The 13,863-nt window shown below is 42.1% G+C and overlaps 1 protein-coding gene across 1 annotated transcript in view; it reads left to right on the forward strand.

Moving 5' to 3' along the window:
• Positions 1-4,162, forward strand: part of BBS9 (Bardet-Biedl syndrome 9) — a 649,391-nt gene extending 645,229 nt beyond the window's left edge. The window contains exon 23 of the mRNA XM_073549956.1: positions 2,431-4,162. Within this exon, the coding sequence (XP_073406057.1) occupies positions 2,431-2,477 (47 nt within the window). The 3' untranslated portion in view covers positions 2,478-4,162. The remainder of the gene's footprint in view (positions 1-2,430) is intronic.
• Positions 4,163-13,863: the final 9,701 nt, after the last annotated feature.

Below are 13,863 nucleotides of genomic sequence, written 5' to 3' on the forward strand. Positions count from 1 at the left end.
AGGTTTACGGGTTGCCAGAGGTCTGTAGGTTTCAGTATAGGCAGTTCCACCATGCTTACAGGACTCAGAGTAAAACAGTTAATATGAAGGTTCGGGCGGATATTCTGGTAAACTATGTTTGTGCAAAAGGGGGGACGAGAGGCGTTGTTTCAGAGATATACAGGGACCCACTGTTTGCCTTCCTACAAAGATATCTAATTAAAGGAAAAGAGAAATGGGAGAAAGAGGTGGGAGATATAGAGGAAGATAAATGGGAAATAATAATGTAATATGTACCCAAGTTGTCACTGAGCAAACCAGCCAGACTGTCTCAGTTTTATGCGCTCCATAGAGTGTATAGGACTCCAGATAGGCTATACAAGGCGGGGTTGAGACAAACTTCCGAATGCCAGAGATGTCGGACCAAAGGGGCTGGGATTATACACATGCTGTGGCAATGTCCAAAATTAAAAACGTTTTGGGTGGAAGTGACGACTGCAATTGGAAGGGTATATAATTGTAGAATTGAAAGGGAGCCTCTGGTGTGTATCTTGGGGTATGTAGAGGAGATCGGGGTATCGAATTATCATAAACTAGCAATAGCTAGATTATTATATGTTGCGAGGAAACTGATTGCCAGATGTTGGAAAAGTGAAGAGCCACCGACAATGCGGGAGTTCTATAGACAGTCTGACTATATTATGGGTATAGAAAAGAGTATATACGCTAAAAGGTAAAAGGTTGGTACCTTTGAAACAATATGGAATCCCTGGGCGGAGAGGTGCTGACCTCAGAAGATCAATGTTGCATTACTGTGTACTTTTATTTAAATAAAATGTTTTGAAAACATGTGTAACTTGTATACTCTTCACAGATTGAATATGCTGGTTGTTTTATATTTTGCTATGCAATAAAAATTTATCTGATTTAAAAAAAAAAAAAATATTTCAGGATTATTTTTACTTTCTCTGGCAATGAGTCTCTCTGTCTCAGTGTTTGCTGTCTTGATTTGCTTTTCACAGAATTTATTTAATCTTCTGTATTTAGTTAATGCCTCATCACTACCTACTTGCTTTAATTCTCTAAATGCTTTATTTTTGTCAATTACTGCGCCCCTTACAGCTCTATTTAGCCATAGTGGTTTATGGCATAAGGGCTGTACAAATACAGCATTAGCCCCTTAGCACAAAGTGACGTACATGTATGTCAGTTCTGGCATCACCATGTGTGGAGAGGACTCTCTGGTCACGCATACATTTTGGATATATTACATAGCTAACATCTCTTCTCACCACTGCTGTTAACCATTTAGATGCTGAAAGTTCAAGGCCTCCGTCATTGCCATCTTGGTATTTCTGTGAAGCTCAGCCTGTGGATGAGTTTCAGGGGAGACCTCTATTTTCACTATGCACTGCAGTACCATAGTATTGCAGTAGAGAGTAAAAGCAATCAAAAGTTCAAGTCCTCAAAGGAAACTAAAAAATGCAAAAAATTGCGTGCTATCATTGCACCAGTAAAAGTCTGGTCTGTCAATATATAATATTATTTATTCAGTACGGTAAATGCCGTAAAGAAAAAAGAATCAAAACACCAGAATTGTACATTTTGGTCAGCACGCCTCCCTAAAATAATGCAATCAAAACATCGTATATACCCCAAATTTATATCAGTAAAACTGTCAGCTCACCATTGTATTTTTTTCAGCATTTCATCTCACAGTTTTTTCCCGTTTTTTATACATTGTACAGTAAAACAAATGGTGTCATTCAAAACTACAAGTCATTCTGAAAAAACAAGCCTTCAAATAGTGCCGGAAAAATGAAAAACATGACTTTTGGAAGGAAATAAATGCAAACGTAAAAAAAAAACCTGGGGTTAAATTATGTGTTGCGGGACAAAACCTTGCTTATTTATGTGTTGATAGTTTTGCACATATCAAAAAATATTTTTTTATGGTATTTCAAGGCTCGGCACATCATTTCTCATTCGTACTGTTAGATAGTTGTGTGTGTATTAAAATAATAGGTTAATTTAGGGACTGAACAATGGTGACTGTGCTGACATAACGAGGTTTATCCAGTTTTTAATTTTACTAAAATTAACATCACTTTGGGATTCGTCTTGGAAATTGTTTCTTATTTTATTGTGGCTTTTCTTTTCCTTTGTCCTATTTGTGCTTTCTCCGCATGAAAGACGTTATATGGTAGCAATACAGCAAAGTTGTACACTATCACGATCTCTGACTCAGTGATGTGCATTAAAATATAAAATTAGAAAATAATTCATATATTGTGTATCTGTTTTTAACAACGTATAGAAAGTGACATTCTACTTAATCCTCTATTTTTAATTCTAATGTATTTTTTCTCTGCTGTATTTGTAGTCTCTTAATACTTGTTATTAAGTAATCTGGATTTCTCGTGTTTTAACACTGTGCTCTGGCATCAATAGGGGAATCCGTGGACCCTCAGGATAAGGACACAGAAGCTGGATTCTAATCCCTACAGTGATACTACTTCCATGGATCCCTGTTCCTGCCGTCTGCCAGATCTCAGCTATGAAGATTTGCATGTGATTTCCAGAGGATGGCTTGGGCATCCATGAATGATCTACAGATACCAGTTAATTTGTTCTCATTTTTTATGACTTTGTAAGCATCCTTTTTTACATAGTACATGTTTACAATTCAATAATAAAATGTCAGTCATTTCCATCTACAAGATTATTATGGAAAAATCCCCTTTGGCTACAAAATGGAATGTTGAAATAGTTTCCCTTTAAAATGAATAGTTTAAATAGTTGTCTAAGATTTGGAAAACATGGCTTCCTTCTTAAATGTAATCTGTCACCAGGATTTGTTAGATAATCTGCGAACAGTGCTGTGTAGAGACACACCCTGAATGCAGCAATATGTCATTTATTGGGCTGCTTGTTGCAGTTTTGATAAATTCACAGTTTTATCAGCAGGAAATCATCACTATAAAACTAATATAATTGCTGCCATGTAGTCCTCCATATTCATGAGCGCTGTATAACCTCACTCCCCCACTCATTGGCAGCTTTCTGCCTATGCACAGAGAACACAGCTGCCAATCAGCGCTGTGGGCGGGGTTGTACAGAGCTCAGCATTCAGAGAACCGCAACAGATAAATAGTGATTTTATCAAAACCACAGCAAGCTGCTAAGTGAATAGGTCCGAACTCTATTACCACAGACAACCTTTCGACAGGTGTGGCGCTGTTTTTGGAAAAAATCATCCATGTTTGTTCAGTCCTTATTAAACCCGTCACAGTAAGCAACCAATGTCATCAGCTATTTTCCGATTTTCTCATACTATGAGTCAAGCGATATTTAGCATTTTCAGGGTTTTTTTTTTATCATTATTAGTACTATACAAATTGCTAATAAGTTGTGAGTTACCAATTTTATAAGTAGAAAATGTATAGTTTACACATTACTATGGAGCCATACTGTGAGAACTGGCAACAAGCAGCAGTTTACTGATAATATAAGATTGTGTTAGAGAGTTGATGCTAGAGATCACTTTAAGGATCTACTGTAGGTAAGTCACATATTACCTGCATATGTTACTTGGCAGACGTAAAGTTTAATAATGCATATTGTTTCATGGGACGATTACGGTAATACAATCATCCTCCATTTGTAGCAGAATTAGGGCACACAGCGGTTTTCTGGAAGTACAGGGTGGGCCATTTATATGGATACACCTGAGTGGGCCATTTACAAAGTTGGATCCAAAATGACCGACTTCGAAATGGCCGCCATGGTCACCACCCATCTTGAAAAGTTTTCCCCCTCCCATATACTAATGTGCCACAAACAGGAAGTTGATATCACCAACCATTCCCATTTTATTTAGGTGTATCCATATACATGGCCCACCCTGGTGTATCCATATAAATGGCCCACCCTGTACATGCCAGGACGGTGCTTAGACTTCTGTGCAGTAAGTCGTTGCTACAATTTCAGTACTTACCATTTTCTTGCTTATACAGAGCCATGACAAGCAGCATGGTATATGCAAAGCATATCTGGGAGAAATAGGTTGGGTCAATCAGAACGCTGAGATTGCCATGTCATTTTTTTATTGTACTTCAAATAATTTTTTACTATTGTTTAATGTAGATGAAAATAATAAATAATAAATATTTGTTTGATGGTTTGTGTTACTCTTTCAATGCTATATGTGTGCAGTGATACTCATTTATTATTACGTTTCCAGGAGGGGACTATAGATATCTGTATGAGTATCGCCTCCTGGATTACAGAGGAGAGCGGCACAAAGATAATAAAATATGGCAGCAATGCAATTAAAAATCCTTATCTACTATGCTAACAAAATTGAGGTACTTAGTATTCAATTTGTCCAATTCATGTGTGCCCACAAGCCACGACAAGGTGTAGCATTGTTTGATAGGACCCTAGCTCTATCAGACTTTCTGGTAATGATGGAAATCTGCCCTCTGCAGAATATACAGTACATGTAAATAATAAGAAACGAAGAGCTGGCACAAAAATAAGAACAAATGTTGTAGTTCACTTTTAAAAGCAACTATTACGTGTTTGAAGAAGAAAAAAATAGATACAATAGATTTGGAAGAATAGAAAAATCATACAGACAGATACAGGGGCAGACTGGGCCGGGGGGGGTAGAGTGGCAAATGCCCTCTGGGCCGCTCCCTCGACAGCTGTGCAGGGCCACCTGTATCTTCATCAGAAGGGCGGGCTCTTAGGCTTTAATTGTTTGTGTGCTGACCCTGATGTGTCTGCAAAGTAAGCTCTGTGCAGCCATGTCTGCTAAATAACATCACTCAATGCACCCTGCACTGCCATCTTCTCACCGGAGAGGAGCTTCAATCAAGTGGGCCAGATGGGACACCAGCCTGGGGAAGGCGAATGTGATCTTCTGGCTTCCCCATGTTAAAACACTCTTAATATGTCTGTATGTCTGCTTGTGTGTGTGCAAATGAGTGTCTGCGTTTGTGTGCATGTCTGATTATTGAATATAAACACGTGTGCTTGCGTGTGTGCTTGTCTGCATACCATATGTGTGCATGTGGGTGCATGTCTGCATAGTGTTAGTGTGTATGTGTGTGCATGTCTGTGCATTGCATGTGCACAGGTCTGCGTGTATATGCATGTCAGTGTGCCATATGTGTGCATATCTGTATTGCATGTGTATAGGTCTGCATGTAAATGCATGTCTGTGTATCATATGTGTATATTAGTGTACTGTGTGTGTGCATGTCTGCGTGTGTGCATACGGTTGTTCTCAAAAGTTTACATATTCTGGCAGAATTTTTACTTTCGTGGCCTTTTTTCAGAGAATATGAATGATAACACCAAAACTTTTTCTCCACTCATGGATAGTGGTTTGGTGAAGCCATTTATTGTCAAACTTTTGTGTTTTCTGTTTTTAAATCATAACTACAACCCAAAACATCCAAATGACTCTTATCAAAAGTTTACAAACGCTGGGGATTTTGGCCTAACATGCACAGAAGTTAACACAATTGGGTATGATTGGCTATTAAAGGTAACATCCTCACCTGTGAGCTGTCTGTTTGTAATCACTGTATGCATAGAAGTTGAGTGAGTTTCTGGGACCCAGACAAACTGTTGCATCTTTCATACAGCCATTGACATTTCTGTTTTGTGAGTCATGGGGAAAGCAAAAGAATTGTCAACGGATCTACAGAAAAAGTTAGTTCAACTGTATAAAACAGGAAAGGGATTCAAAAAGATATCCAAGGAATTGATAATGCCAGTCAGCAGTGTTCAAACTGTGATTAACAAATGGAAAATCAGGGGCTCTGTAAAAACAAAACCATTGTCAGGTAGACCAACAAAGATTTCACCCACAACTGCCAGGAAAAATTGTTCAGGATTCAAAAAAAAAAAACCCCACAAATAACAGCTGAAATACTGGACTCTCTGAAAACTAGCGGTGTGGCTGTTTCATGATGCACAATAAGGAGGCACTTGAAGAAAAATGTGCTGCATAGTCGAGTTGCCAGAAGAAAGCCATTACTGCTCAAATGCCACAAAGTATCTTGCCTACAATACCCAAAACAGCACCAAGAGAAGCCTCAAAACTTCTGGAACAAGGTAATTTGGAGTGATGAGACCAAAATTTAACTTATTGGCCACAACCTTAAATATTACATTGGAGAGAAGTCAACAAGGCCTATGATGAAAGGATTACCATTCCTACTGTAAAGCACGGAGGTGGGTTGCTGATGTTTTGGGGATGTGTGAGCTACAAAGGCACAGAAAATCGTCAAAGTTGAAGGAAAGATGAATGCAGCATGTTATCAGCAAATTCTGGAGGCAAATTTACAATAATCAGCCCGGAAGCTGCACATGGGACATACTTGGACGTTCCAACATGACAATGATCCAAAACACAAGGCCAAGTCGACCTGTCATTGGCTACAGCAGAAGTGAAGGTTCTGGAGTGGCCATCTCAGTCTCCTGACCTCATTATCATTGAGTCACTCTGAAGAGATCTCAAGCGCACAGTTCATGCTAGACAGCCCAGGAATTTACTGGAACTGGAGGCATTTTGCCAAGAAGAGTGGGCAGCTTTACTCTCTGAAAAAATAAAGAACCTCATCCACAACTACCACAAAAGATTTCAAGCTGTCATTAATATTAGAGGGGCAATGCACAGTATTAAGAAATGGGGTATGTGAACTTTTGATCAGGGTCATTTGGATGTTTTGGGTGGTCATTATGATTTAAAAAGAGAAAACACAGTATTTTGACAATAAATGGCTTAACTCAACCACTAACCATGAGTGGAGAAAAAGTTTTTGTGTTATCAATCATATTCTCTGAAAAAAGGCCAAGAAAGCAAAAATTCTGCCGGGGTATGTAAACTTTTGAGCACAACTATGTCTGCTTGTATGTGCATGTCTGTAACATGCATGTCTGCGTAATTGTGCATGTCTGTATTGTGTGTACATTTCTGCTTCTGTGTGTGTACATGTCTGCATACCGTATGTGTGTATCTGGAATTGTACGTATTTTTGTAAGATGCATGATTGCAATAGTGTATTGTGTTGTGTAACAACATTCATATCTTTGGGGCAAATTTTATTTATCAGAGCTATTTCACATATGTGTTAGGGAATTTCTTTTGTCTTTCGAAGTGTAGGAACAGACAAATAAAATTAACCCCTTTGCGCACCTTGATGTAACCATGTCACCAGGGATGTGCTTGTTTGGAGGAATTGCAATTACACAGTGATATATAATATGATGATTTCAATTTATTATGAGAATAAAAACTTTGATAGGAGGAGGAGTGCTGCTTTAAGGTCAGAACTGTGACTTGGCCATTCAAAAACTTTATCTTTATTCTTGTTTAAAGGGAACCAACCTGTCACCAGTTTTGTGACATAGCAGCTAAAATGTCACCTTATTCAGCGTCAGCTATGCATTCCCTAAATCCTTATAGAACCCCATGAATCCTCTTGTATTCTCGCGAAAAACCTTTTTAATTTCTCCCGTGCTGTATGGTAATCTTCACAGTCCAGTCTGATGGGCGTAGTTTCGCACCTTTTTTTTAAGAAACTTTGGCTTTTTCTTTGACCACTTAAATAAAAAAGAACCTAGACATGTTTGGTAGCTACAAACTCGCACTGACCTGGAGAATCATAGTGGCAGCTCAGTTTTAGCATTTAGTGAACATTGTAAAATAGCAAAGCAAAAAAAAATTGTGGAATTGCACTTTTATTTGCAATTTCACCGCACTTTGATTTTTTTCCCCCGTTTTTCAGTACACTATATGGCAAAACCAATGGTGCCGTTCAAAAGTACAGCTCCCACCAAAAACAAACCCTCACATGGCCATATTGACAGAAAAGTTGGCTCTGGGAAGAGGGGAGCAAAAAACAGAAACTCAAAAACAGAAAAACCCAAAGTGGTGAAGGGGTTAAAGGTGAGATGGGATCCTTCCAATCTTAGTCTGATGGGAGGAGTGTTTTTTTTATTTTGGTCACATCAGCTTGCACCTGTTCACATATGCTTCTTTCTGTTGATATGCTGATCAGATTTTTTTGTGTGTGTAGTTGTCTATTTTTCTATCTTCAATTTAAGTATTTCTCAATTTATGATAGCTGTCATGCAGCTACAATGCAGGTTTGTGTGTGCTCGACCTGTTGGCAACAGTGGGGAGAAGGGACTGCACACTCCTAGGGCAAGCCTGCACTGCAGCAGCCAAAACCACCACCAGGTGGCAGCAAAAACATCAAAAGCCTGGTCAGCAGCAAGCAGTAATACGAAGTACCGAGGTCACAGCAAGCACGTGGTCAGGAACAAGTTAATAGGTCAAAACCAGATCTGCGCGTGGTACTGGGGGAAAAATGGAAGAGTAATCAGAGACAAGCCAGGGAATCAGAAACCAGAGCAAGCTAAACAGTACCAAAACAGAGGACAGAAACTCAAGTCAAGGAACAAGCCGGGTCATACACACAGCAGCGGACATGTATACAGAGAAGCACCATAACCAACAGAGTAACCAAGGCCAGCTCCTCAAGCCGAGGGACCAGAATTATCACTGACACCGGACCTAGGTCATGTGGCAACTAAATAGCTGCCTAAACACAAGAGAGAGGCAGATACAATTACCGTATTTTTTGGACCATAAGACGCACTTTTTTCCCCAAAAATTTTGGGGGAAAGTGGGGGGTGCGTCTTATGGTCGCAATGCACGGTACCTGGTGCGCTGGTGGCAGCGGGCGAGGCTCTGCGGTGCGGTGGTGGCAGCGGGCGGCGCTCTGCGGTGCGGTGGTGGCAGCGGGCTATGCTCCGGTGCAGGGGTGGCGGCTCCACCGGCGTTTCTTCGCAGCCCGCACACCCCTTGCTGGGCGCTGCCATGTTGCGGTGGCCTCCGGGAGCATGGAGATTTGAATCTCGTCCCCCGAGATCTCGGCACGAGATCTGAAGCTGCGCATGGACCCCGGACCGGCGGCCATCTTGCCGGGGTCCATGCTCCCGGAGGCCACCGCAACATGGCGGCGCCCAGCAAGGGGTGTGCAGGGGGCCTCCGGGCTGCGAAGAAACGCCGCGGAGCCGCCGCCCCTGCATCGGAGCACAGCCCGCTGCCACCACCGCACCGCAGAGCGCCGCCCGCTGCCCCCACCGCAGAGCCCACCTGTCCCTGCCACAGCTGCTCCTGCCTCAGCTGCCCCTGCCACAGATGCCCCTGCCACAGCTGCCCCTACCCCAGTACAGCTGCCCCTGCCCACCTGCCCCAGCACAGCTGCCCCTGCCTCAGCTGCCCCTGCCCCAGCTGCCCCTGCCCCAGCACAGCTGCCCCTGCCACAGCTGCCCCTGCCCACCTGCCCCAGCACAGCTGCCCCTGCCACAGCTGCCCCTGCCACAACTGCCACAGTTGCCCCTGCCACAGCTGCCCCAGCACAGCTGCCCCTGCCTCAGCACAGCTGCCCCTGCCCACCTGCCCCAGCACAGCTGCCCCTGCCACAGCTGCCCCAGCACAGCTGCCCCTGCACAGCCCACCCGCCCCAGCTCCAGCGCAGCTGCCCCAGCACAGAGCCGCCGCCACCGCACAAGCCTGGACCACTGAATGATCCCTGTGACTACTTCTCCACCTGTGCCAGATCCCTTCCCAGGTAAGCTGAATTTGGACTGTAAGACGGACCCCCATTTGACACATTATTATTTTTTTCCCTATTTTCCTTCTGAAAATTGGGCTGCGTCTTATGGTCCGGTGCGTCTTCTAGTCCGAAAAATACGGTAACCCCTGTCTAACCAGGATGGGACAAAGACAAAACCCCATCCTGTATCATGACAATAGCTTTCTGAGCTATTTATCCAACCATATTTTTTCTTTCTATTTATTTATTCTACTAACATTTAACAGTAGTTTTGTTTGAGCCCTTTACGACCTTGGACGTATAGGTACAGTGGGGCAAAAAAGTATTTAGTCAGTCAGCAATAGTGCAAGTTCCTTCACTTAAAAAGATGAGGCGTCTGTAATTTACATCATAGGTAGACCTCAACTATGGGAGACAAACTGAGAAAAAAAAATCCAGAAAATCACATTGTCTGTTTTTTTTTTCATTTTATTTGCATATTATGGTGGAAAATAAGTATTTGGTCAGAAACAAGCAATCAAGATTTCTGGCTCTCACAGACCTGTAACTTCTTCTTTAAGAGTCTCCTCTTTCCTCCACTCATTACCTGTAGTAATGGCACCTGTTTAAACTTGTTATCAGTATAAAAAGACACCTGTGCACACCCTCAAACAGTCTGACTCCAAACTCCACTATGGTGAAGACCAAAGAGCTGTCAAAGGACACCAGAAACAAAATTGTAGCCCTGCACCAGGCTGGGAAGACTGAATCTGCAATAGCCAACCAGCTTGGAGTGAAGAAATCAACTGTGGGAGCAATAATTAGAAAATGGAAGACATACAAGACCACTGATAATCTCCCTCGATCTGGTGCTCCACGCAAAATCCCACCCCGTGGGGTCAGAATGATCACAAGAACGGTAAGCAAAAATCCCAGAACCACGCGGGGGGACCTAGTGAATGAACTGCAGAGAGCTGGGACCAATGTAACAAGGCCTACCATAAGTAACACACTACGCCACCATGGACTCAGATCCTGCAGTGCCAGACGTGTCCCACTGCTTAAGCCTGTACATGTCCGGGCCCGTCTGAAGTTTGCTAGAGAGCATTTGGATGATCCAGAGGAGTTTTGGGAGAATGTCCTATGGTCTGATGAAACCAAACTGGAACTGTTTGGTAGAAACACAACTTGTCGTGTTTGGAGGAAAAAGAATACTGAGATGCATCCATCAAACACCATACCTACTGTAAAGCATGGTGGTGGAAACATCATGCTTTGGGGCTGTTTCTCTGCAAAGGGGCCAGGACGACTGATCCGGGTACATGAAAGAATGAATGGGGCCATGTATCGTGAAATTTTGAGTGCAAACCCCCTTCCATCAGCAAGGGCATTGAAGATGAAACGTGGCTGGGTCTTTCAACATGACAATGATCCAAAGCACACCGCCAGGGCAACGAAGGAGTGGCTTCGTAAGAAGCATTTCAAGGTCCTGGAGTGGCCTAGCCAGTCTCCAGATCTCAACCCTATAGAAAACCTTTGGAGGGAGTTGAAAGTCCGTGTTGCCAAGCGAAAAGCCAAAAACATCACTGCTCTAGAGGAGATCTGCATGGAGGAATGGGCCAACATACCAACAACAGTGTGTGGCAACCTTGTGAAGACTTACAGAAAACGTTTGACCTCTGTCATTGCCAACAAAGGATATATCACAAAGTATTGAGATGAAATTTTGTTTCTGACCAAATACTTATTTACCACCATAATATGCAAATAAAATGAAAAAAAAACAGACAATGTGATTTTCTGGATTTTTTTTTCTCAGTTTGTCTCCCATAGTTGAGGTCTACCTATGATGTAAATTACAGACGCCTCTCATCTTTTTAAGTGGTGGAACTTGCACTATTGCTGACTGACTAAATACTTTTTTGCCCCACTGTACATCCAAGGTCACCTCCCCCTGTTTGCTGCGGGCGTGACGAGCCCACAACTTTTCTGGCACATGTCAGCTGATTTTTTGATGCCACCGGCATTTAACATGATGGCACTGGAAGCGTGTAACTAACTCCACCAATCGGTGCATGTGTCACATGACCGTGTATCACAGATGGGTTAGGATGACAACCTAGGGTCTGCAGGAGACCCCTGTGGTTATCATTGCTGGATAGCTATGAGCAACACCCATTGGCCGGCGCTCATAGCAAATCAGCATTTCTGCTACACAGAGCGGGGTTGAAGACTTGAAAAGTAAAAAAAAAAAAAAAAAGTTTTAAAAAATATTAAGAAAATATAAAAGTTTAAATCACCCCCCATTCGTCCCATTGAAAATAAAAAATACACATATTTGGTATTGCCACGTTCAGAATTGCCCGATCTATCAATATATAACAATAATTAATCCGATCTGTAAATGGCTTAACAAGAACAAGGATCAAAGCCCCAGAACTACGTTTTTTGGGTCACAGCAACATTGCATTAACCCCTTCATGACCAAGCCTATTTTGACCTTAACCCCTTCACCCCCAAGGGTGGTTTGCACGTTCAGACCGGGCCAATTTTTACAATTCTGACCACTGTCCCTTTATGAGGTCATAACTCTGGAACGCTTCTATGGATCCCGGTGATTCTGACATTGTTTTCTCTTGACATATTGTACTTCATGATAGTGGTACAATTTCATTCAAATAACTTGCGTTTATTTGTGAAAAAAATGGAAATTTGGTGAAAATTTTGAAAATTTCTCGCAATTTTCCAACTTTGAATTTTTATACCCTTAAATCACAGAGATACGGCACACAAATAACTTGATCAGTAACATTTCCCACATGTTTACTTTACATCAGCCCAATTTTGGAACCAAAATTTTTTTTGTTAGGAAGTTATAAGGGATAAAAATTGACCAGCGATTTCTCATTTTTGCAACACCATTTTATTTTTACAGACCACATCACATTTGAAGCCACTTTGAGGGGTCTATATGATAGAAAATACCCAAAAGTGACACCATTCTAAAAACTGCACCCCTTAAGGTGCTCAAAACCACATTCAAGAAGTTTATTAACCCTTTAGGTGCGTCACAGGAATTTTTTGAATATTTAAAAAAAAAATGAATATCTAACTTTTTTTCACAACAAAAATACTTCAGGTTCAATTTTTTTTATTTCACCAAGGGTAACAGGACAAATTGGACTGCAAAAGTTATTGTGCAATTTGTCCTGAGTATGCTGATACCTGATATGTTGGGGGGAACCACTGTTTCGGCGCATGGCAGAGCTCAGAAGGGAAGGAGCGCCATTTGACTTTTTCAATGCAAAATTGGCTGGAATTCAGATCGGACGCCATGTCACGTTTGGAGAGCCCCTGATGTACCTAAACAGTGGAAACCCTCCAGAAGTGACCCCATTTTGGAAACTAGACCCCCCAAGGAACTTATCTATATATGTGGTGAGAACTTGGAACCCACAAGGGCTTCACAGAAGTTTATAACGTACAGCGGTACAATTAAAAAATCATATTTTTTCCACAAAAATGATCTTTTCACCCCCAATTTTTATTTTCCCAAGGGTAACAGGACCCTAAAAGTTATTGTGCCATTTGTCCTGAGTACGCTGATACCCCACATGTGGGGGTAAACCACTATTTGGGCGCATGGCAGAGCTCGGAAGGGAAGCAGCGCCATTTGACGTTTTTGGCTGGAATTGAGATCTGACACCATGTCACGTTTGGAAAGCCCCTGATGTACCAAAACAGTGGAAACCCCCCACAAATGACACCATTTTGGAAACTAGACCCCCAAGGAACTTATCTAGATGTGTGGTGAGCACTTTCACCCCTCCAGTGCTTCACAGAAGTTTATAACGCCTGGGCGTGAAAATAAAAAATTCGTATTTTTTCCACAAACATGATCTTTTAGTCACCAATTTTTTTATTTTCCCAAGGGTACCAGGAGAAATTGGACCCCAAAAGTTGTCCAATTTGTCCTGAGTACGCTGACACCCCATTTGTGGGAGAAAACTACTGTATGGGCACATGTCGGGGCACGGAAGGGAAGTAGTGATGTTTTGGAATGCAGACTTTGATGGAATGGTCTGCGGGTGTCATGTTGTCTTTGGAGAGCCCCTAATGTACCTAAACAGTGGAAACCCCCCACAAATGACCCCATTTTGGAAACTAGACCCCCTAAGGAACTTATTTAGATGTGTGGTTAGAACTTTGAACCCCCAAGGGCTTCACAGAAGTTTATAGTGCCCGGGCATGAAAATAAAAA

Source organism: Dendrobates tinctorius, unplaced genomic scaffold (genome assembly GCF_039654945.1).
Source record: "Dendrobates tinctorius isolate UK_male_01 unplaced genomic scaffold, ASM3965494v1 ptg000162l, whole genome shotgun sequence".
NCBI lineage: Eukaryota > Metazoa > Chordata > Amphibia > Anura > Dendrobatidae > Dendrobates > Dendrobates tinctorius.